The 23,209-nt window shown below is 53.8% G+C and overlaps 9 protein-coding genes across 9 annotated transcripts; 4 read left to right on the forward strand and 5 right to left on the reverse strand.

Moving 5' to 3' along the window:
- Positions 1 to 232: 232 nt before the first annotated feature.
- BO95DRAFT_462302 (transmembrane 9 family protein) lies at positions 233 to 2,348 on the reverse strand (the record flags this gene model as incomplete). Its single annotated transcript, XM_025588901.1, has 4 exons — positions 233 to 300; positions 366 to 801; positions 853 to 1,190; positions 1,244 to 2,348. The coding sequence occupies 4 exons, from the start codon at positions 2,346 to 2,348 to the stop codon at positions 233 to 235; spliced, it is 1,947 nt and encodes a 648-aa protein (XP_025443796.1).
- Positions 2,349 to 2,708: 360 nt separating this feature from the next.
- lcp5 (small subunit rRNA maturation protein LCP5) lies at positions 2,709 to 4,226 on the forward strand. The gene has a single exon (XM_025592305.1). It carries the CDS (start codon positions 2,873 to 2,875, stop codon positions 4,031 to 4,033), a length of 1,161 nt encoding a protein of 386 aa, XP_025443797.1. The 5' UTR covers positions 2,709 to 2,872; the 3' UTR covers positions 4,034 to 4,226.
- On the forward strand, positions 4,196 to 5,190 carry BO95DRAFT_493575 (uncharacterized protein; the record flags this gene model as incomplete). The annotated part of the gene is made up of 3 exons (XM_025590764.1): positions 4,196 to 4,379; positions 4,436 to 4,648; positions 4,709 to 5,190. The coding sequence occupies exons 1-3, from the start codon at positions 4,367 to 4,369 to the stop codon at positions 5,188 to 5,190; spliced, it is 708 nt and encodes a 235-aa protein (XP_025443798.1). The 5' UTR covers positions 4,196 to 4,366.
- Positions 5,191 to 5,459: 269 nt separating this feature from the next.
- BO95DRAFT_472498 (arylsulfotransferase family protein) lies at positions 5,460 to 7,530 on the reverse strand (the record flags this gene model as incomplete). Its single annotated transcript, XM_025589655.1, has 3 exons — positions 6,864 to 7,530; positions 5,662 to 6,803; positions 5,460 to 5,544 (listed from the first exon to the last, which is right to left on the reverse strand). Exons 1-3 carry the CDS (start codon positions 7,311 to 7,313, stop codon positions 5,460 to 5,462), a joined length of 1,677 nt encoding a protein of 558 aa, XP_025443799.1. The 5' UTR covers positions 7,314 to 7,530.
- A 1,898-nt stretch (positions 7,531 to 9,428) lies between these two features.
- Positions 9,429 to 11,747, reverse strand: BO95DRAFT_441418 (carboxylesterase/lipase family protein). The gene has a single exon (XM_025586167.1). The coding sequence runs from the start codon at positions 11,299 to 11,301 to the stop codon at positions 9,625 to 9,627; it is 1,677 nt and encodes a 558-aa protein (XP_025443800.1). The 5' UTR covers positions 11,302 to 11,747; the 3' UTR covers positions 9,429 to 9,624.
- Positions 11,727 to 14,239, reverse strand: BO95DRAFT_441419 (uncharacterized protein). Its single transcript, XM_025586168.1, has 3 exons — positions 13,730 to 14,239; positions 13,341 to 13,671; positions 11,727 to 13,285 (listed from the first exon to the last, which is right to left on the reverse strand). Exons 1-3 carry the CDS (start codon positions 14,053 to 14,055, stop codon positions 12,074 to 12,076), a joined length of 1,869 nt encoding a protein of 622 aa, XP_025443801.1. The 5' UTR covers positions 14,056 to 14,239; the 3' UTR covers positions 11,727 to 12,073.
- An 857-nt stretch (positions 14,240 to 15,096) lies between these two features.
- On the forward strand, positions 15,097 to 16,224 carry BO95DRAFT_359440 (DUF3431 domain-containing protein; the record flags this gene model as incomplete). The annotated part of the gene is made up of 4 exons (XM_025582444.1): positions 15,097 to 15,217; positions 15,267 to 15,402; positions 15,467 to 16,048; positions 16,122 to 16,224. The coding sequence occupies 4 exons, from the start codon at positions 15,097 to 15,099 to the stop codon at positions 16,222 to 16,224; spliced, it is 942 nt and encodes a 313-aa protein (XP_025443802.1).
- Positions 16,225 to 17,545: 1,321 nt separating this feature from the next.
- On the forward strand, positions 17,546 to 19,108 carry BO95DRAFT_441420 (FAD/NAD(P)-binding domain-containing protein). The gene has a single exon (XM_025586169.1). The coding sequence runs from the start codon at positions 17,735 to 17,737 to the stop codon at positions 18,959 to 18,961; it is 1,227 nt and encodes a 408-aa protein (XP_025443803.1). The 5' UTR covers positions 17,546 to 17,734; the 3' UTR covers positions 18,962 to 19,108.
- A 77-nt stretch (positions 19,109 to 19,185) lies between these two features.
- On the reverse strand, positions 19,186 to 23,051 carry BO95DRAFT_472503 (FAD-binding oxidoreductase; the record flags this gene model as incomplete). Its single annotated transcript, XM_025589656.1, has 2 exons — positions 19,186 to 20,859; positions 23,037 to 23,051. The coding sequence occupies 2 exons, from the start codon at positions 23,049 to 23,051 to the stop codon at positions 19,186 to 19,188; spliced, it is 1,689 nt and encodes a 562-aa protein (XP_025443804.1).
- Positions 23,052 to 23,209: the final 158 nt, after the last annotated feature.

The following is a 23,209-nucleotide window of genomic DNA, read 5'->3' on the forward strand; positions in this document are numbered from 1 at the left end:
GACAAGATTCCCAGGAGATGGTCATGCTTCACGAGTGCGAACCATTGTCCCAGAGTCTGCGAAAGTCTAACGCTGGGGGGGGGGGGGGGGGGTTAATAATAGCAGTCATACCCCGGATGAGGCAGAGGAAGGGGGTTTTTCTGGTTGGCCTGGGCGAGGCAAAACGCCTCGGTGGCTCCACAGGGAGCGGGCCGAGTTGACGACGCGATCAGAAATTGTGACTGCAGATTCTCTAGTCGACCTTGATCGAGCCGTAGATGCGCTGCACAAACGCCCAGCTGGCAAAGAAGCCAATCGAGCCTGTTCATTAATGGTCAGTTGAATACTCTAAGGCATCCTCAATCTCAAGAGGGTCGACAACATACCGGTCAGAATAAAGACCACGAAGCCGATCAAGGCGGAATAGCCAATGTACAGAACAGCACCCGTGAGGCCACCAAAACTGACCCGCGTGATCCAGAACAGCAAGGCGTTCAGGAACACGTACACTCCGGTCATTCCCGCGCCGGCAAACGCCCTCCAGTGCCACCGGTAGTTCTCCGCACACAGCAGGAAATATACCAACAGAACCGTCGTGGCAGCCGAGGTGATGACCATCAAGCCATAGCAAAGGAACAGGAACCCAAACATGTAGTAGATCTTGTTGGTCCAGAGCGAAGTCATGATGAAATAGAGCTCCACAAAGATGGCTCCGAAGGGCAGAATGCCGGTCAACAGGAGCGACGGAATCGGGCGGAGTGTGCCAGCCATGGGCGGCACTTGGCGCGGGATTTGGTTGGTCTTGGTCGGACCCTCAATGGCCTGTCAACTCGTTAGCAAGACTCGCCGTCGGCACGCTCGGGAGTGATCTACCTGTTGTTTGAATCCTAGCCAGCTTCCTGCCACACTGAGCGGCACGCTGATGACGAACCAAATCATGACCAGAGCGAGCATGGTGGTGAAGGGTACAGCTCCGCTGGATCCCTTGGCCCAGACAAAGAGGTTGAGCAGAAAGAAAGTGCCGAAGATAAGGGCCGGGACCAGCACAGGGGTCATAATGATATTGCGCTTCCAGGCATCCCCGCCCAAAGACTTGTAGACACGTGCCGAGACATAGCCTCCGATGAAGCCAAAGAGCGTGTAAATGATGAGAATGGCCGTCGCAAGGAAGCCACGGTTCGCAGGGGAAAGGAGACCGAAGAGGGCAAACACTGTCCATAAAAGTCAATGCTACGACATGCAAATTAGTTGCAAGGCAGCTTACCAACGGTGACACCGGTCATCATGAAGAGCTGAGCGCCATTGCCCACAAGCACGCTGAGCAGCAGGGGAGCCTTAGGGCACCGGAACACATCGCCATGAACCAACTTCCAGCCCGAATCCTCCTGGATGCCGTCCTCCACGGCTGCCGAAGTGCTGTCGAAATCATCCAGGTTGATCATGTCGAGTCTGTTATAGCGAGCGATATCCTTCTTCAGAGCCCGGATAAGAATCATGCTGACCATACCCACGAGGAACACCACGAACACGGCCGAGTTGATCAGAGAAAACCAATGGATTTTGGGGTCGTAGACGTGCAGGTACTTATCCCAACGGGTCGCCCACGGGGTGGACGACTCACGCCAGTAGACACTGTAGGTCCAAGCCACGGTCGTCTCACCTTCCTCGTTTAGAACAACGCCAGTCCCATCCGTTTCGCACTCCGCGGTCCCGTCTTCCAAGATCCGAGCGTTGGCCCGCGACTCGGGTTGCACAAGCACACCGACGACGCGGTACTTATCTTGGGCCCCGTACCCGACCCGATGATAGTCGATCAGGATCTCGAAATGGTTGTTCAGCACCGGAAGGCCGTCATCGTTGATTGAGCCGAGCGCGAATCCCGGGCTGTAGAACTTGTCCTGGGTCACAGCCTCCATGTTGATCTGGGCGCCGGGCAGACCGTCAACCAGCCAGTTGATGTTGTATCCCTGCTCGATCCTCCGGTTGACGAACTTCGCACTGCGGGCGTCGAAGGTGGCCGTGCCACAGATGGCCTTGCAGGTCTCATTCTTGCCCATGTGCAGCTCCAGCGGTGACGTTTGGATCCGGTCGCCGAACAGAATGGACCCTAATGATTCCCGGACATCCTTGGGCCCGCCCTCGGGAGCGCAGAACCTGAAGGCCGGGTGATAGTAGTCGTAGGAGAAGACGGAGTGCAGCTGCTCGTCCTGCTGCGCGAGACCGGGGGTAAGGTGGTTCACGTAGAGCGGCACCGACTGACCCTCATCGTACGAGGTCGGGGCAACACCGGGGAGGTAGAAAGCGGCGGACAACGAAGGGGCAGAAAGAAGAAGGGTGGTCAAAGGCAGCGCTCGATTGCTGAACCACATGGTGGGCGATTCTAGAAAGAGGCGGGCGGTATATTAGCTCGTGTCCGTGGCTCTGAGAGGAGGCCAAGAGATAGGATGCTCGGGGCCGGGCCTAGCCACCACCGATAGTATGCGTAGCTTTTGTTTGGGAATGAAACTCACAGATGGTAGCTTCCACGCCACAAGCGATTCTCGAAGATCGCACGAGTTGGCCGCTCGAGGGGAAACTGTAGCAGAAACCAACTCGAAGGGCGGAGGAATGCGGCACCTTTATGAGGGAACGGAATGGGAGAAAAGAAGAATTGGGAGAGACCAAACCGAGCTGTTCCCAGAACGGCGGGAGCGTCGTCACTTCACAGTTGCTCCCGTTGATGAGGCCAGCTCGTCGCTCTTGGCCCACGTGACATCCCGTTTCCATTGACTAAGGACAAGGACACTAAGGACTTAATCGGCACGTGCCGATAAGCCATCTCTAAAAATTTCCCATCGAAATCTTCCGCGGCCAAACACATCAGAACGAAATCACACACACCCATCAAATCGCAATGGCGGCGGCAGTGTCGCAAACTGCGCCTTCGGACCTGCAGAATGTCTCCGCTCTCCTGGAAACTCTCACTACATGTTTGAACAACACCGGCTCGTCCCTGCCCAAGGCCGAACGGGAAACCCCCTCCGATGTGTCGATCGAGCCGCCGCAAGACGGCATTTCGCTTCTCGACACCAAATCCGACCTCCTCCTGTCATACCTCCAGAACCTCGTCTTCTTGATCATCTTCCAACTGCGAGGCCTGAAGAAAGATGAAGAAGACGAGGATGTCGACGAGTCCCTCCCGGAGGACATCGTCAAGAAACTCGTGGAGCTACGCGTCTACCTGGACCGCGGTGTCCGCCCGCTGGAGGGTAGACTGAAGTACCAGGTGGACAAAGTCATCAAGGCCGCGGAGGATGCTGAGCGCGCAGAGCGGGATGGTGTTTCTACGAGTAAGAGCAAGAAAGCCAAGGGCGCCGACGCTGAGGATTCCGGATCCGAGGGCAGCAGCGACAGCGAGGGCGACAGCGATGAGGAGGATGAGGAGGAGGGAGACGGAGAGGACATCGACGAGATGGCCTACCGGCCCAATGTCTCGGCCTTCTCGAAGAAGGCGGAACCCCAAGCCAGACCCGACAAGTTCGGCCAAGAACCCGCCGGCGATGGTATCTACCGACCGCCCCGGATCATGCCTACGGCTCTACCCACAACCGAGCGGAAAGAGCGCCGCGAGCGGCCCGCGCAGCGGTCGAATGTCATTGACGAGTTCGTTAGCGCGGAGATGTCGTCCGCTCCCATGGCGGAGCCGAGCATTGGTAGCACGATTGTGCAGGGTGGTCGACACACGAAGTCGAAGAAGGAGCGCGAGCGGGAGGCCGAGCGGACGGCATACGAAGAGACCAACTTTGTGCGCCTGATGAAGGAAAGCAAGAAGGACCGTGCCAAGCGACTCCGGGCCGAGGGACCGCAGAACCAGTACGGTGGTGAAGATTGGAGGGACCTTACCGCGGGCGCCGACCGGATCACGAAACTCACTCGCCGGGCCAAGGGCAGCGGAGGTGCATTGGACAAGAGTCGGAAACGCAAGGTCACCGAGGATGGCCAGCGGGACGATGGAGTGGGAGTTGGTCAGATCTTCGAGAAGCGGCGCAAGAAGGTTGACAGCTGGAAGCGGTGATTTCTATGCTTTGTGTTTGTTTTTTGTGTGGAGTATTTTCAGATAACATTCGATACCATGAAAAGTCGTGATTCTTTGTCCAGATATTGTCCAGATTGTTGGTTACTAAGGGTGGAGTGAAGAGTTTACTCGTTCCGAGAATCCGGGATTTTCACATGCAACGCAACCGGTGACATCATCCCTCAATCACTTCATTGTATCAACCCTGCCTATATTTTCAATCCATTCCCATTGAACCAGCATCATCTCAACATCAATTCAACTTACTATCTAGTAGTGTTTCACCAATTTACCCTGCCCTTCTTGACTTAAAGCACCAATCAATCACTCAACATGGAAGACCCAGGTAAGTCCCCACCACCACCACCACAATTCCAAAGCAACCACTAACATCGAGAACAGCCTCCGAAATCACCACCATAATCCACCACCTCACCCAATCCACCCCGCAAGACCAAGAGCGCACGATCCAGAGATTCTTCACCCCGTCCGCCGCCTTCGTCCACCCCTTCTGCCGCGTCTGGAGCTACCCGGGCAGCCGCTGGTTCATCGAGAAGATCTACCAATGGTACAAGATCATGTCCCCGCGGATAGAACTGGAGGTGCAATCGGTTGGTACGTGACGTAGCGAACCCCCGGGCTCCGTTCCCACCGCTAACCCCAACCCGCAAAAAGCATTCGACAAACCCAGTCTGAAACTGTACCTCACCATCTCCCAAATCTTCTCCATCTGGCTGGTGCCCTTCCACGTGGCGCCGGTGACCCTGACCACGGTCCTCGACCTGACCACCGACCCGGAGGACGGGCGCACCCCCGTCCAGGGGTCCGGGAAACGCTACTACATCAAGAAGCAGGAGGACTTCTACCAGCCGTCGGAGTTCGTCAAGTTCGTCATGCCCTGGGGGCTTGGGCAGTTGTTGGTGCTGGCGGCGCAGACGTGGGCGACGCTGTTTTGTATTGTGGGGTGTGCGGTCTTTTGGCCGCTGATGTGGTTGGAGGAGAAGGGTGTGGTGCCGGGACGGGTGTTGCGGAAGGGGAACTTGGGGGGGGATGTGGTGGGGTGGGAGAAGAGGAGGTTTTTGATGGTTAATGGGTGTGAAGAGGATAATGAGGGGGAGAAGAAGGGGGAGGGAAAGGGGGGGCAGAAGGGGGAGTGAGTTGGAGAGTCGGAGGGCGTGATGAAGTGGGGTTAGTGGCTGAGGATGTGAGAAATAGGTTGGTCGATGGTGAGTTGGGTGTTTGGGGTTACTGAGTGGGTGGTGTTTGGTTCGAGTAGATTTGTTTGTGGTCTCTATTTAATGCAATGGTTTCAATACAAGATCATACAGGTTCAAAGTACAGTAGCTGCTATAGTGATATACGCGTGAAAAAAAGAAAAAAACACAGAAGAATATTAACTGCCAAATCTACATCCAGACCATGCGACTCATCCTAAGACTGCTTGGGAATCGTCCGTGCTATATCGATCTGACATCTCCAGCGACAGAGGCTTATATCCCCGGCGCTGCCACCTGCGATTCACAATCCATCTCCAGAGCAGAAAGACGCACCAGCTCAGACAACCGCCGACTAGCACCAGCGTCGTCTCCACTTCACTCGACATGGGGTCGAGATATCGGCTCGCGAACCGCTCGCCCCAGCCTTGGAGTTGCTGCCCCATCACCTGGGAGACTCCGAGGACCTGACCCTGCGTGTCTAGGGCGGCCACTCGGAAATAGACCGCCGTCCCTGCCTCGCCAGAGAGAGGGATCTCGGTCTCGAACCCGTCGCGAGGGACAGTCTGCTCGGGAGTGAAGGCCATCTGCGGGCCCATGTTGCGACCGTCCCAGCGTTGGACCTGCCACCTTGCCACCTCCGTAGCTCCATTCCAGCTCACGTATACTGAAGACCCGCGGACGACCGCGTCAGGTCGGGTTCTGGGTCGGCCAACCCAGCGGCCCCTGGTAGTCCGATAGGACATCACCCGGCCCAGCTGGAACCAGTTACTCGCCCCGAAATGGGTGTCGCACAGCACTTCCCCGTCGGGCGCGAACTCCGTGAACGCGGCGCAGTGGCCCCAGCCGATGAAGACGTTGCCTGTGTCCGGCAGCAACTGCATGCTTCCTTGCGAGAGCGCGCCGGTGGCCTGTTCTGTGGGGGTCTGGTAGGTCGCCTTGACAGTCGCGATGCGATTGGGCACGTCCAGCTCCAAAACTAGCCCACGGCTGGCGGTGGGCTCGTCGAAGAACCACTTGGCGCCGTTGTCGAGCAGGGTGATCGTCTGGCTATCCTGCCACCGCGCATGGTGCTGCCAGGCGAAGTCGGTGGCGGAGCCGTTTGAGGCATCCGCAAACTCGTTCAGCGCTCCGCCAAGCGTCCAGAGCACCGCACCTGTGCGGCCGTCGACGCTGGTGATCGAGTGCGTGTGTCGTGCAGAAATCAGGTAGTTGCCGGCCTCGTCCTTGTCGACGCTGTTCATGTGGAAGACGTCGTAGGGATGCGCGGGGCTCCACCCATTGCCCAGTAATGCCTCGTAGGAGCTGGCTAGGGGCACATGCTCTGACATGCGCCATTCGAAGATTAACTCTCCGGTGGCGATGTCAATCTCCTGAAAGAGACACTCGTGTATATACCCTTGCTGTGGCCCGCCCAGATCGCTCAAATCTGCCGGTTGGGTGGTGTAGACAATGACGAGGGCAGTGTTGTTGGCAGTGATGCGGAATTCGTGCATATCTCCCTCCGCCATGCCCACGGCTCGGACTTCGAGACGGGGAGTATAGGTCGAATCCATCTAACCAGCGGATCTGTCAGATATGTGTCCATTAACGCAGCATGCGAAGGGTCAATATACCATGATCCAGGAGCCGCGCCCATGGCCATTCTCTCCGACCCCATGCCAGTAGGTCAAGAAGGTCTCTCCGCGGTACTCTTGCACTTGAAAATTGTCCAGCCGCTCGGAGGTGGGTGGCAACTTCCACACCAGTTCCCCTTGGGCATTGAAGATCATGGGTCCTGGCTGCTCGACCGCGTCGCCGCGAGCCGAGAGGAAGATCAGATCGTTGCTGCATCGCGGGTCCCACGCTACCTGTTCCAGCTTCGAGGACACAAGATCAGTCGAGACATATTCGTGGACGGGGTACAGGCCTAGTACCCCTGAGTCGAACAATGAGACGCCGATACGTAGGCGTAAGCGCTGTAGACTAGGGATGCCTATAAAGATGATGGCTGCAAGCAATGTGCTCAACACAAAGAAACCAGTTATGAACCCAGTCCAAGGGCGGCGAGAGTGTGGACGCAGCATATCATGAGGATAATCGCAGATTGAACTGATGAGCCAGCAGACATCAGCGTGGCTAGCACTTGAAGTTGAATGGATGTATATATTTCCATCTTATCACCCCATCACATCTCCTTTGTTACTGAAGGGAGGTGGAGCGTCTCTATAATTAAAGCATGACGCAATCAACGCACTGCCAAGCTGAAGTGGGAGAGTTCGCTTGTCTGTATGGAAGAAAAAGAGACTAAGTGTTGTTCCAGACATGAAGGTTAATGTGTTATCCGCAAGCAGGTTCCTGAAGGGGATGAGCTTGAGCGGCTGGGCCAAGCTTTGCAGCTCCACTTTTGATTGCGCAAGCCAAAAGCATCATCATCAAAGCCATCGATTTCTCTTATCCGCCGTTTCAACAACGAACAGGGGATGGATTATTGGTCTCAAAGAATAAGATTGCTTGATGCGCTGATATATCACTCTTCTTGTCATGATTTCCATCATTTTCTGGATAATTATAGCCGGAGATAGCTATCAATCCCGACATCTCCCTAGTATTTTCCGCCTCGACACCCCATAACCCACTCACGACGCCAACCATCCCACAAAGAGCATTGGAAAGTGGGTCATCTGAGATATGATCACTCAAACTATGGATACTCCAACGTACGTCTGCTGTCTGCTGCGCCACTGTCCGAGTGCACACGTCACAATTTCTGCGATTTCACCCCGACGCTCTCCCTCGAGTGCGAATCGCGTCAACCTTGTTGAAACAGTCCCGCTACAGTATCTGTCACATCATATTTGCGTTCCTAGAGTCGAGAAGGTAATCATCAATATGCGTCCATCTTCCGCCTCGAGGCTACGACAAGACATCCCGCAGAGCTCAACCTAGGAGGAATAGTGTCTCATACATCGTTCCCTACAATTCCCCGAAGCAGGACAGGAAGCTTCCCCTTCCTGCTTCAGACTTGTCTGGCTCAGAAGGGAGTTAGCACGTTAGAGTGACCACACCTTAGGCGAACGCCGACTTTTCCCAGACTCCAACTCCCTACATCTCCTAAGGAAAAACCCGCCTCTTGCCAATATCTACTCAGGCAGGTTGTCAGCATTTCTGAGCAATCCTGCCACATGAACCAACGCGTTTAGCAGGCTGCTCTACATCTCGATATCATAATTTTAGCTATGGAGTACCACCAAGGAATGAAGAAACCGTTCCATATTGCCCACCCCTGAGCCATTGAATTGCTTAAAGGTTATGAGCCCGGAGCTTGTAGCCTCTTAGGGCTCTGGGACAATCCCATGTGTATATTCCTCCGTCATAAACAGTCCAAGTTGATACTTGTTATAATTAACAAGTTCTTTTGTTGATAACTACAACCGCCGAGATATCTGATATTGCCAAGCCGATGTGTCTCCACAAGATCTACGCACTTCTCTGTCAACAAGACTTCAACATCTATGCGTTCTCTTATTCACAAGATATGTATATCCGTCATTTTTCTCATTAACGCAAGCATGACAGAGGCCAAATCTACGCGTGAAATCTGTTTATCTGTTGATTCAGATGACGCCCACCGAGGCTTACCTTTGTAAAGTGCTACCAAAAACTTGCCATACGAATCTGTATAAAAAGTGATAGGCCGCTGTGTAGGAAGACGAGCCTTTACGAGCGAGAGGTTGCTGTTGCCGACGAGAGACTGCTGCCCAGGGCCAATGGGTTAGGACCACTAGGAGAGTGAGAACCTCTAAGGCATTGGGAATGAGAATCGTTCCATATTGCACACCCTTCAGTCATGCAGTTGCTTATACACGACCTCTTCATTGGTTTTGACCGGGAACTCGAAAACAGTACACGCATATCTCTACTCGAAGTTCTCTATTAATTCATATACTAGCTCTCAAACGACTCCGTAGAATACTATCAGAGGATATGGCTTAAAAAAGCTTTCTTTGTTAGGCCATGTTCTATAACAGATTTGTACAAGGTATTAAGGCGGTGATGGATGCATGTAGTGGGAATCTTGTTGGAGAGTATAGGAAACAAGCTGGTGTATGATGACTTGGGTTCTTGGAATTGGTTGGTTGGTTAGCTGTTACCCTCAAGTAAATACTATATTGTGATCTCTATTTTGTACAACGGGGTTAAATAAAAGATAAAACCACACAGGTCCAAGTATAGAAGCTGCCGTAGTAATATACAGGAAAAAGAATGTCAAGAAGCGAAAGTGCCGTGTCCTTCAAGGACTCGGACCACTAAGGTATAAACAATACCTAGCATAAAGCATCGCACAGTGTCACTGCACCACCAGAAACCCATCAGATAGCGATGAACCATCCCAAACTACCACTCAGGCATCGTCGCCAACCAAGCCTCCATGAAGACAATCCGCGAGTCGTCAGCAGAAAGAGGGCCTGATCCCCAGGAGTTGCCCAGCCACATCGTCTGTTGCTTGTCCTTGGTGCTGGGGGCGAACTCGGGCAGTCCATCCCCGTTAGGGTTGCCGGTCCGAATGAAGTTCGCCCAGTAGTTGGACATGCGCTCCTCGACAATGTAATCGTAAGGGTACCAGGTCACGTTGGAGTAGTCCGAGTAGGGGATGTTGTTGAAGCTGTACCAAAGCTCCGAGCCGTGGTACGCACCCTCGTCGCGGTTTTCAGCAGGGCTGCGGGTGAAGTAGTAGGTGTAGACGGGGCTCTTGGCACCACCGGCGGCCCAGTCCACGGACCACTGCCAGGTGCCGACACGGCTCAGGTCGCGGTAGAACTCGTTCGAGTTGTTGTTCGCCTGGGCGAGGCTCTGACCGGGGTAGAGGTCGAAAAACTGGCTGGCGTTGTTCCCGAAAAGCTCGGTGTAGAGCTCCTTGTAGCTGGCGACGGTCAAGCCTGGGTCAGGGCTGGCGCCCGATTCATCCTTGTTGTTTCCAGTGAGGATGGGCACGTCTAGGTGCGCGTCAAGAGACAGCGACTCGCCGTAGCCGTAAGGGAGGACGTAGCCATCGATGTTTGGGCGCCACATGGGCGGTTCCATGAAGAAGCTGGACAGGTTCTGGAACTGAGTGCCTTCGAAGATGGTGTCGCTGAGCGAGTCGTATCCAATTAACGTTTCTGTAGAAACCTTACGGGCCGCAGCAAGGCTGGTAACATTCAACTCCTTGAGGAACTCAACGCCCTGGGCTTCAGCAGCAGCTTTGGTACGGTAGCTGGTTGCTGCACTACCCGTCATAGGGTCGTGAGGGCCACGCGCACCACTTTCGGCGATGACACCCGCCACCAGACCCTTGTTCAGAGGACTCCACATGGAGTCGAGGGCGCTGGCAGAGCCGGCAGACTGTCCGCCCACAGTGATCTGACTGGCATTTCCACCGAAGTTGGCGATGTTCTCGTGGACCCAACGCAGCGCAGCCTGCTGATCAAGTATGCCGTAATTGCCGGAGCTGTTGTGGCCGGACTCAGCGGAAAGCTCGGGGTGGGCAAGGTAACCGAATGCACCCAGACGGTAGTTGATGGTCACGACAATGATGTCTTTGGCTGCGAGACCGGTGCCATCGTAGGTCAGCACATCTCCCGAGCCTCCTTCGAACCGACCACCATAGATCCAGAAGTACACGGGTAGATTCTTAGATGTGATGTCCGAGGTGTCGTTGTAGTTGGGCGTCCAGATGTTCAGGTATAAACAGTCTTCGCTCGTAGTAGTCTTGCCACTGCTGAAGATACCCGCACTGCTGATAGTCTGGGCACACTGAGGACCAAACTCAGTCGCATTGAGAACACCACTCCACGATGTGGCAGGTTGAGGAGCCTTCCAGCGATTGTCTCCTGTAGGGGGAGCGGCAAAAGGAATTCCTTTATAGACAACAGCCACATCACCGCCACGAAAAGGTGAGTATTGACCCTGCACATCACCCAGGGTGGTATTGATGATTGGCAATTGCGAGATGGAAGATCGTGCCAAAGGACTAGCGAACGCTGCCAGTGGTGCAACGGCTGTCAGGCCGGCCAGGGTGGAGATGACGTGCATGAGGAAAGGTTGTTCGCCCACGTTCTGACACTGAGAAGAGGATGAATGAGGACGAGATTGGCTGTTGAACGAGAGGATGTCTGGATACAACCCTCCTTATATACCATCAAGCTTGTCCCGCGGATTTGTCTCGCAACTCGGCAGTAAGGACCGTCCGTCGTCGTCATCGTTTCGAGTAGTTAGTGTGACCATTGGAAGTGCCTTCGTACGGCTGTACTAAAGATTTCTCATGAAGATAACTGCATAATGTGGGTCGGAGCCACCGGGAGGATCCGCAGGCCGCAGACAAGAATTAATCTTATCCTTCATGTGTGCTTACGCATGCTACTTGCGGAATCGCCCACCGTCTGGACTCGATCCAGAAAGTCTGCAGAAGCAGGAACCCGCCTACAGTCGGGTCGGCTTTAGTTGCAGATCACAGGCTCGGCTGTTGCGATATGGCCGAGATCGCGGGCCCGATCCCGAGCGTCAACGTCTGATCCTTCTCCTTCTCAATCACAGCGCATGCTCCGAGCGCACGTGTCCTCGGAGATCGAGATTCGGCGGCCGTAATTGCTCGATATGCGATGGTCGGTGCTCGGGAGTTCGGATCTCCGAGACTCGGCTTCATTATCAGTGTAACTATATTAACTGAATCTCATATTACTCTGCCTTTCGGGTTCAAGGTGTTTCAAAGTCGTCTAGTTGGTATAATGCGAGAACAAAACGGGATGATTATATACAGGGATCTAGCTTGTCGATGTGGTGACGGAAAGTGTGCCGAAATCGTACTTCATTGAACGCCAACAGGTCGTGCTCCCGAGAGATTGACCACTCTTCCTCCGCCAGGCGTAGGAATCGCTGCCGCGGCTGGAGGCTGAACCCAGCCTGGAACGTTGTCATCTTCACTTTCTCGGGCGTAAATTGTCTGCCACACGTTGGGAAACCCGGTAGGCACAGCTCCACGAAGGCGTGCGCCCGGGATGGCTAAACGGGGATTCTTGTGGGTCAGGTAACCGCGCATCAGGCCTTGAGTCAGGAGGGAAGCTAGAATTGACTCAATCTCCCGCATCATCAAAGTAGGTTTCCCCTCTTCGGGCTCAAGGTCAGGGCGGCTGGCGTAGGGGTCGAGCTCAAATTGCTTGTAATCTGCCGATGGCTGGCCATCAACCAGGTTCCCGGCTGGATTGGCTTGCCATTGCCCTTGAGCATCGAAGTACCCATCAGGTGCCAGGTAATCAGCATATTTGGCTATCAGGCTGGGTCCAGGTATGGCTTCTTGCGCATCAAGTTCGTTTACACCTTCAAAGTCCCAGTCTAGTGGTTTGTATACTATCTGGGAACCAACACGGTTGTTTCCAGCCTGTGCATCGAGCTCGGGTCGAGAGGCGAAGAAACCATAAGCCTGTTGCGCTGGGACCGTATGCTGAGATTGGATCCACTGAACAGCAACCTCAAGTTTGCTAAGGTATAAGAATGGGGGCGGTCCACGACTCTGGCCTTGAGGATCACCGTGAAAACCACCATGAATGAAAACCTTACGAGAAAGAGACCTCCACACAAGGATCTCACATCTGTTACGCAACGGAAGAAGAATCCCCTTACGCGCAAACCATTCTGTCTCGGGGGAGCCAACAGCCAGGTGTTCCCGGAAGGCGATATAGTCGCCACGAGCGATCAAGCGGCAGATCGGAATGAATTTTTCTGCCAGTCCCTCGGCTTCCGGACGTTGCAGCAGTTGGAGGGTGGGGAATCGGCCCAAGATGATATTGCATGGGATCAGGTAGGTGAGGATGGCTCGCTTCTGGTTTAGCGCTTGATGGTGACATTGGTCGTACGAGGCATGTAGGGCAATCTGTGCAGGATAGAAGAGGTTGTTGGCGAATAGGTAGCGCCCGAGGTAGTATAGGTATGTCACCCTCTGGGAGGCCGGGAAGTACTTAAGGGGCGGGGATTGTGCGCTGATACTCGCGAACATTTGCTCCGCATTTCGAAGTTTGCCGCACTATTGTATAGTCATGGTTAGAGCACGAAATGCCAATTTCACGGCCTGATGTTACCTGGAAAAGTAGCTTCAGGCAGAGGTTGGCCATCAAGTAGATACCAATGCGCTTGCCTTCGGGCTTTCCATGGATCCCTGGCGTACCACTTCGGTCTGTGAGGCACTTGATGAAGGCCTCCCGAACCACGTTTGCCGATTTCTCCACCAGTGTCACCTTCTCCACAGTCTCATCCTGGTTTGAACGGCCGTCGAGTCGGAGTAGGTGTGCAATCAGTTCGGGACGACGGTCGAGGCCCATGGCCAGCTTCGCGAGGACTTTTGAGAGGTACAGAACGGTCGGTAAGACAATAACGCCCATTTGACTATCACCCAATGCAAGAACACATTGACTGTATGCAGTAAGGTTAGTGTCTGCGAATGTGATCCGGAGAAAAATGCAATGCATACTTGACGAGTCCTTTGAGAAGATCGTATGTCTCGAGCAAGTTATCGACATTTACATCTCGTAGAAAAGTGCAGTAAAGCTTCATGAAAGTCGCAAAAGCGGTCCAGGAGCTACCCTTGGACTTTGGAACCAATCCTTCACATCGTCGCAATAGATCTGTTTCCCGCGGACCAGAAGGATGGTGCTGCCGTAGCTCGTTGGTCATCTGCCGATAGACATCGGGGAGGGGAGGCTCAATCTGTAGAAAGTCCTGTAGCTTGGCTCCATCGCGGGATTTGACGATATCTGCGACGCTCGCTAAGAAGCGATCCAGGGTTGGTGTGGCCATTTTGTCCGTCGTGGAAGGAATGGGAAGCGAGGCAGGCCGAAGATCACGGATTCGCTATCGACGCGACGGTCATGAATGTCGTGCGGGAGATGTTTTGGAAGGCAACTCAACGAATGTCACACATGATGCGACGGCGAAGAGAATGACGAGATCCTGAACTAGGGTCTGGAAGGTAGAGGCCGGGGACGCAGCTTGGATGAATTGGAGCAACAACGGAGGTCTGAACGGCGGCAGAATGTTGGATGGGATGGATAAGCTCCCACCGCCGCAGCTGAACACTAGGCTCAATCGGGAGATCTGTGCTGAGGCTTGGCGGCCATCTTCAGTCGGGGTCAACTTCAAGGTTCCCTTACAACTATACTCTACCCATCTCACACTATAGCGATGACTTGAGGATAGCTGCTTGTTGCTCTATTGCGGACACTTGAGTACTGCTGCCGAGAGTCCTGGGACAAGACATTCCACGAACGATCATCCGATACTTGGGACATTCACAATTTACTATTATTAATAGCCGCAGCTATTAAACCTATGGTGAGGTCGGTTTTACTACGGGTGTAGAATGCGGAAAATATGATATAGGTGTTCCTTTGCATGCGCTATCCTCCCGCTTGCCAACTACATTACACAGTTCCAGGGCAGTGATGGATTAGGAGATTAACATCGTCCTCGAGGTGCGGCTGAAAATAAGCAGGATTGGGGCTATATCCATGATACTACATAGGGTCATTGGATATCGGGTAATCTCCGCTGCTACTTCGACTATGAACTCCAATGTCTTGACAGGCGCTGGATAATCTCGCGCAAGCGTCTTTCGAAATTGGTAAAGTCTATTCGCCCTCCCCCACATCTATTTTTCGACTCTCGAGCTTAAGAGTGCCCGCTGGGATTAACAACAACCGATTTTCCTTGATGGTGAGAAACAACACATTTGATTCTGTTGTCGGCCTACTCCCCCTTTCCCTTATCGGCCCACAATTCCCCACCTGTGCTTTCATTTTTGGTATGCTGTTTGACAAGTTGCAAAGACCTCCATCTTTGATGTTGCAGAGACGGCAGTTCCGCTGGCCCAAACGCCGCACTGCCGCCTTTGGAGTTTTGGCTCTGCTTGTGGTCTCCAGTCTCTCGTGGTACCTTGGTCGTGGTAATTCTCCACGTTCCAGTCGGCCTTTTCTGCCCGTGATATTGTGCTGACTACCAATCCATGACAGATGGTATCAACCCCGTGCATGAGCAAATATCCAGATACACAGACACTTATAACAATGCAACGAATGAGATCGGCTTGGTATTAGCAGCGAGGAAGCATGAAGATCTAAACTGGGTGCTGGAATACTGTAGGGATCAGTATGGCACTTTTAAGGTCCCAATTGCCACTTGTTCTTGTGTTGGCTGACGATGTTCGCGGCAGCGGGACAATTCCATTTGTCTACACCACTGATGCCAAGCCGGCGCCTCATCTTTTGACTCCACGTACGATTCGTGGTCGCGAGGCCACCGCCTACCTCTCCTTTATAATCGACTATTACGACAGACTGCCAAGTTACACCTTCTTCGTACATTCCGATCATGACCAGTGGCATAATGACCTATTTGGCCCTCATACCGGGCCAATTTTGCGCAATCTCCGCTTAGAGGCTGTCGATGCGCGAGGTTATCTTAACCTCCGATGTGAGCATGATCCCGGCTGTCCAACAAGTGTTCAGCCGTGGAGCCCGTCAGACCTCGATAGAAAAACCCATGATATCCGCGCCTATTTTGCCGAGGTGTACCAAGTACTGCTTGATGTTCCTGCCGACCAAGTTCCAGAGCAGATTGGAAATGTCTGTTGTGCTCAATTTGCTGTTAGCCGGGCGCGAATTCTTCAACGGCCCCGATCCGACTACGAGCGTATGTTACGCTGGGCGGATGAAACAAAGCTGACAGACAGTTTTGGAGTTGGATGGGTCTTCGAAAAGATTTGGCACATCATCTTCGGAATGGAGGCTATATAGTGAGTGATGCACGCACATTAGGATCAATTCCTGGTGAGACAGAGGAATATGTCTGGCTAAGGTGATATCTAGTTGCCCTCGATATGAACAATGTCGGTGCGACGCGTATGGCTGGTGTGGACCTTTGATCTCGGGTGAGACTCTAACAGCAGTGCGAGCAAATCAGACGTTATGATGGAGCCGATGATTCCATTCGAAATATAGAGTGTACTGTCGTCAATTGGGGGAATGTACAGAACCATCAAAAATACTCCATTTTGAAGCCGAAAAGAATCGCAGTGTGCAATGCAAATTTATCCAAGAATGGTGGTGTGCGCTGGATCTTCATCGATTTCAGCACTATTTCATACTTGAGGTGTGGGAAAGAACGTTCTAGTTAGTCGATATATCAATGGATCTGTATATATTTTCAATTGTAAGTAATAAATGGTTATATAGATTAGAAAAATATACAACTCCAAGCTATTTCCAAGGCGATTATTCTATATCCGGAGGGGCTGGGCCTGCTGAGATAATCTCGGCTATAGGTAGAAACATACAGATCAGCAATTTATGTACGCCATAGCCCGTCACCATCCTTGCAGTCGGAGCTTTTGTTGCAGACACCTGCATTCGGAGTGTTCTCTGAGCAAAGTCGTTCTCAAGTCACTTTAATTGAGACCAGCATCATTGAGATGATCACCATTGGGAGGAAATTAAGGTGGTCGCCGGACGGACCGTTCAGATCGGGATTACACAACCACGTGGAAGCCGTATGGTGTCACAACATACCAAGCGAATAGAGTCAACTTTCACATAGTCAATTCCACGAGACGCTCAAAGGACTCCTGGTCCTGGCATCCAGCGACCTGGCTCGGAGTGGATAGTCCCACCAGCCGGAGGACCCCGGGATCTCACACGCAAAACATGAATGAAGGGACAGATAACCGAAGAGGAACAAGGCCAGCTCTCTCTGATGGGCATGCGGGAATTATGTAATGGCAGTCATTAGTGCATGGCTCTTTCATCCGGAGAAGAACTCAGTGGGCAGTGTGTGGTGGTTCCCGCATTCACATGCTTCGCACAATGGCCGATCCACAACTACGTCATGCTTTGAACATGGCTGTTTCAAGCCCCCATCATCATCATCATCGTCTTCCCTTCCGAGTCCGAGTCCCATTGAAAAGGTTCCTGCTTCTCCAGTCGTTCTCTCTCATCCCAATTAATTGCAGTCAAGAAACTTATTCGCGTCTTACCTCACCAGCTGCTTTTGAGTGGCACCCAACCCTCCCTCTCTCCCATTGCCTACGAACAACTGCCTACCATGGCGGAAAAAAACCAATCAGGACTTTCCATATCGGCGTTTCTAAAGCACCCATTCCTACAGACATGGACTGTCTTCTACATGCTTTTTCAGCACTTGATCACTTGGATCTTTGCCCCGAATCCTCCCAAGCCGACGACTGACACAGATGGCCTCCCGAAGAAGAGAATTGCCGTGATTGGCGCTGGTCTGACCGGAGTTTCAGCGGCAGCACACTGCGTCGGTCATGGGTTCGATGTCGAGATCTTCGAAGCCAGATCCAAGGACAAGGGCCTTGGAGGTATCTGGAGTGTAAGATTCCTCGCACTCCCGCGCAATTGAACGTGCTAACCCGACCCCCCAGCGTGTCAACTCGACATCCTCTCTGCAAATCCACAGCCTGATGTATCGGTTCCACCCGTCAGTGAAGTACGACGCCGCCTACCCCACACAAGCAGAGATCAAAGAACAGATCGCAAGCCTATGGAAGCGCTACGACCTGCAGAAGCACACAACCTTCAACACCCCGATCACCTCGGTCAAGCAGACCAAGAACGGCAGATGGATCATCAACAACGACGAGTCCAAGTATGGTCGCTTCGACGGGATCATTGCCTCCGTCGGCGTGTGCGGGGACCCGAAGATGCCCCCGCTCCCGGACCAGGAGAAGTTCAAGGGCCAGATCTACCACTCCTCCGAGCTGGACGGCAAGTCCGTGGAAGGCAAGAAGGTGCTCATCATCGGCGGCGGCGCCAGTGCCATCGAAGCGCTGGAGTTCGCCGTCAAGAACCACGCCGCCGAGATCGACGTCCTCTCCCGCTCCGACAAATGGGTCATCCCGCGCAACGTGTTCGTGCAGTCGCTGCTGGCGATGAACATCCTCGGCCAGGAGACCTCCCTCTCGTGGATCCCCGAATCGCTCCTCCGCAAGTTCTTCTACCGCGACCTGTCCGACATCGCCCCCTCGGGCGGGCTGTTCACCGGCACCCCGATGGCCAACTCGGAGCTCTTCGAGCAGATCCGCCAGGGCAAGGCGCGCTGGCTGCGCGGCGACATCGTCTCGGCCGAGGCGGACGGGATCCGGTTCAACTTCCGCAGCCGCGGCGTGCCCAAGGGTGGGCCGGGCCACGAGGCCCTCGTGCCGGGCGACGTGGTGATCATGGCGACGGGCTTCAAGCGGCCCTCGCTCTCGTTCCTGCCGGGCGACGCCTTCGAGGAGCCCTACTCGCCGCCCAGCTGGTACCTCCAGACCTTCCCGCCCAAGTACCCCAGCATCTGCGCCAACAACAGCACCTACGTCAACGCGATCGGCACCGTCGGCAACATGCACATCGGCATCTACACGCGCTTTCTGCTCATGTTCCTGACGGACCCGCTGTCGCGGCCGAGCGAGGGCCGCATGAAGACCTGGATCGACTTCACCCGGCTGATGAAGAAGATGTCGCCCGTCGGGGCGTTCGACTTTTTCACCTACACCGAGCTGATCTACTGGTTCGTGTTCTGCATCGTGGTGAACCCGTTCCGGTGGAAGTGGGCGCCGTTCGTCCTGTTTGGCATTGGATACATGCTTCCGTTGGAGGTGGTGAAGCAGGAGGAGGCGTTCAGAAAGGAGCTCAAGCGACAGCACTAAACGTTGGTGGTTGGTTGTAGAAAAGACATTCTGATAAAGTTGGACATTGACAGACATGATTGGAAGATAGCTAGCACCGGTCTCGACACATTGAACATCTAATGACCTGATGATATTTTACTATACTTGTTCCAAATGAATTCCTTGATATATACATACCCGTTTGCACAATGTCCAGTCCCTCTTGCCCCAAGCTATCCTCACCTAAAAGAAACAAAAAGTCCCTACCCCTTCAAATAATACTCCCCCCCCCACCAAGCCCTCCAAACCCCATACAACCCCCTCACCGGCCAAACCTTCCCCACCAACCCCCTCCCCCACTTCACCCACCCAGCCCCCTCCCCACCTTGCGTCTCCCCCAACCTCACCCTCACCTTCTCCCACAGATCCGGCAAATACGCCGCCTGATACCTCTCCCGCAACCCGCGGTACCGTTCCCAATCATAGATCTCCCAGAACTCCGCCTCGGCGTAGTACGCGTGCGCATACAGCCACTTCTTGCCGCCGAGGGCGTGGACCTTCCGCTCGAGCCGGCGGTTGTGGTCGATGAAGGCGTCCCCGCGGTGCGGCGAGGGGGCCCACAGGCCGAAGTTGAGGAGGTATTTGGCGTCTTCGTCGGCGGCGGCGGTTGCCTCGTCCTTGTCCCTGTCCTGGTCCAGCGGAGTTTGCGCGGTAGCTTGGGTGTGTGTTTCATCCTGCGGAGTAGAAGTAGTGGTAGGGGTAGGGGTGGCTTGGGTGTTGGGGCGGGGCCGGCGTCGCCCGGAGGTGGTCATGAGGCCGCCGCCTTCGTTGCGCACGAGCAGCGGACACAGCCAGATGGGGTAGTGGCCGAAGTTGGCGGGTGCATCTAACCAGTCCAGGAAGGTGGTGGTGGCGGCGTACGGGACGGCGACGTCCTGGATCAGGTACTGCGCGGCGAGGCCGCTTTGGTGCAGGGCGTGGTACATGACGCGGGTGTGCATGAAGTTGTCGAGGAGGTAGCGGGTCAGGTGGGTGAAGGGGGTCAGGAAGTAGGAGTAGGCGTAGCGGCCGGTCCAGAAGGCGCCGCGGTCGTAGCGGAAGAGGTAGTCTTGGAGGGGGATGAGGTCTTTTAGAGGGGAAGGCGGGTTGGGTGATGTTGAGGGGGAGGAGCGACGAGGCGCGCGAGCTTGCGCGTGGAGGTAGAACCATGGGTCGTGGGGACGGGTGAACTGCTGGATGGGAGCTGTCGCTGGGGATGTCGCTGGGGATGTAGCTGTGGCCGTGGGTAAGGTGTCGGTCAGCTTGCCGGCGCAGATGACGATGTGGTCTTTGGCGTAGACGATCCCGTCGAGGTACTCGATCGTCGGGTCGGCGGTGCTGGCGCGGATGGTGTCCATGGCTTCAGACATGCTGGCGGTGGAGAGGTATGTGAGCTCGACGAAGGGCAGCGCGCGCCGGCATTGGATTTCCAGCATCGTGACGACGCCCAGCGTGCCGAAGGCGGAGGCGGCGCCCCAGAAGAGATCGGCGGCCGGGCCGGTGGGTGACGCCGACCGGATCTCCCCGTTCGGGATCACGATCTCGATCTGCAGGACGGTGGCGTCGAAGAAGCCGTGGCGGAAGGAGCTGCTCTCGCCGGATGTGCCGGAGAAGCCGCCGCCCGCGGTGATGCCGGGGAACTCCATCACCACCAGCGGGACGAGGCCGTGCTCGAGGGTCGCGGCCACCAGGGCGTCCATGGGCACGTTGGGCTCGACGGTCACGGTCTGGGTGACTTCGTTGACGTGCAGCACATGGTTGAGGTCGGCGGTGCTGATGGTGTTGTGCGCGTGGTGCTGCGACTGGCGCGTGGAGTTGGTCGAGCCATGATAGATGCGGAAGGGCTGCTGACGGGCGTGGAACCGCTTGACTTGAGCGGCCAGCGCATCTACGGCTGTCTTGTGAGCTTCCATTGAGGTTGTTGAAGATAGTCAAAAAAGAAAATGAAGGATATGCAGGTTATATGCGGAGAGTGCGGAGGAGGCGGAGGCAGCGGAGGCAGCGGAGATTAGATGCAATTCATTCATGGTTGCCTGATCGACAATGATATCATCCACTCACCCACTGCTGATCCTTGGCTTCTACACCACTCAATTGACACCATCTGAATGATGAGCATGAGTATTGCTACCTAGTCTCTGCTCCGGAGTACTGATGGAGCCATATCGCCATGTACCATGAGATTGCTAACAATTTTGTTCCCTATGGACAATTGTATGAAGTGTGCTTTATGGAGGTCAGGCACCGGTTTATTCAGAGCCCGGAAGGTGTTGTCTTTCTGAAGAGTCCTCAGTCGACTAGTAATCTCGAGCGCTGATCTTTGTCTCTGGCATCCTGAGTGAAAATCTGTTCTTGGGTGAACAACGACTTATCCACCGTGTGTGGATCAGCTAGAGCGTCTTCGAAGCTACTATCTTAGCCCTGGCGCCCCTTTCCAAGAAACAGAGTCTATAGTGTGCAGTCGCCGTCCGAAACTTCCCTCTTTCGTGCGAGACTCCTTCAGGACTGTAGGAAAACAAAAAGTTCCAAGTCTCACATCAAAGGTTGCGATTGATCTCCAGCTCCCGGGGTATGCTATCCATCCACCAGAAAACTTTTCGGTTTCTGCTACAGGCACCAAGAGAGTATGTAAGTATAACAACGTTCTCAAGACAAATGCAATATACAATTAGCCACGGCGTTTTGGCTGGAGTAGGATGACTGTAGGTTTCCGTGATAATTGCTTTGGATGTTGGTTGACTCGCGTCCAACAGATCGATTGTTGCAGCTGTCACGTTAGTATGTGGTATACTCTTCGTGCAGCTCTTGCGGCTGCAGATGAGCAGTATGGTTAACACGAGTAGGGATCTGAAGAATATAAGCGTCGAGTGTCCAAGCCTCAGGACATGAATGAACAATGCGTAGTATCAAACAGCCGCTGTAAAAGATAATCGCATAGGGAAGCCGAGTAGGAACTCAATACCCTCAAGCACCAGGTGCTAATACATTACCGAACACCAGGAACGATATGCATGCATTTGATAAGTACCATCAGAAAAGAAGAGAAATCATAGAAGAGGCAGTCTGGAAATTTCAAGTAAGAATATAAACAGTGGATTGTAGGGATTTTGTTTGCAGCTGCCTCGCTTGCTGGGGTCGGGCTTGTAAGAGCCCACGGTAAAATTATCAGGCTGTTAGTGATAGTGATAGTAGCAGCAGCAGTGTCAGTTCAGTATATTTCTGGGACGCTGCCATACCTTGGCGATTGGATTCCGATTTTCGTTGACACATATTGTTATTTCTTGGTAAGCTTCTAAAGCCCGAGCCATGTACCATCGAGCATTATCTTCCTGAATGACTCCCAGAGTGGCAATCTGACCCGCCCAATTCTGCGCGTCACGGAGTACAATAAAGGAAATTCAGACTTGGTCCGATTGACTGAATACCTTACACCCATTGATCGATCAGATGGGGAGTTTCCTCTGTGCAAACTTTCATTCTTGACAGTCCCTGCGGGGAGCTGACAGTCCCTGCGAACTCATCGACAACGAGTGCTGGATTGACTTGAGTCATCGCGCAGTGGTAGGTATCCGTATGTTCAGAGGAGATTTCATCAATCCTATCATCAAGCAGAGAAATGAGACCAGCCAGGAAGGCAACGAAACACGTTTTGAAAGGCACAGGGACCAGGTCGCAAGTGATCTGGTGACAGCTAATCGTGTATATACCTGCTCTTGATTGGAAGAAAAAACAAACCGAGTTTCGTGACAAATAATGGCATTTGACCACTGCCCACTATCACCATGCCTGGGTTTGTGCTCTTGTGTTTCCTGGGTCTACATCGCAGGCGTTTCTCGGAGCTAAGGGCAGCGAATTCCGCTGAGCAGCTAGGTTATCTGGAGCCCAAGATCCGAAGATTATGGTCCAGCATTTGCTGCCTGCTGTACCCTCATTTTGCGTCGTGTGAGTCGTGTGCCATCAAATGTGGCTCATCGTCGCTGAGCGGGTCTTTCCGCCCGCGCTTTCCAATCCTTCTTTTTTTTATTTTTTGGACACTGATAAGATAGACTTGATTTCCTCGCTGGAATGGTCGCACTTTCATATCATCCATGGAATGTCTGGAAGCCACCCGTAGTTTTCATGCAGATGCCTCAGGAAATCAAGGACGTATTCCTTAATGTGCACGGGGTTCCATTCTCTTCAGTTTGGAAAGTGAAGTCAGCCTTTGTAGGCCCATAGGGGCTCCCCGAGGATTTTCCGGACCACCTC

The sequence above is a fragment of the Aspergillus brunneoviolaceus genome, assembly GCF_003184695.1.
Source record: "Aspergillus brunneoviolaceus CBS 621.78 unplaced genomic scaffold BO95scaffold_22, whole genome shotgun sequence".
Classification (NCBI taxonomy): domain Eukaryota; kingdom Fungi; phylum Ascomycota; class Eurotiomycetes; order Eurotiales; family Aspergillaceae; genus Aspergillus; species Aspergillus brunneoviolaceus.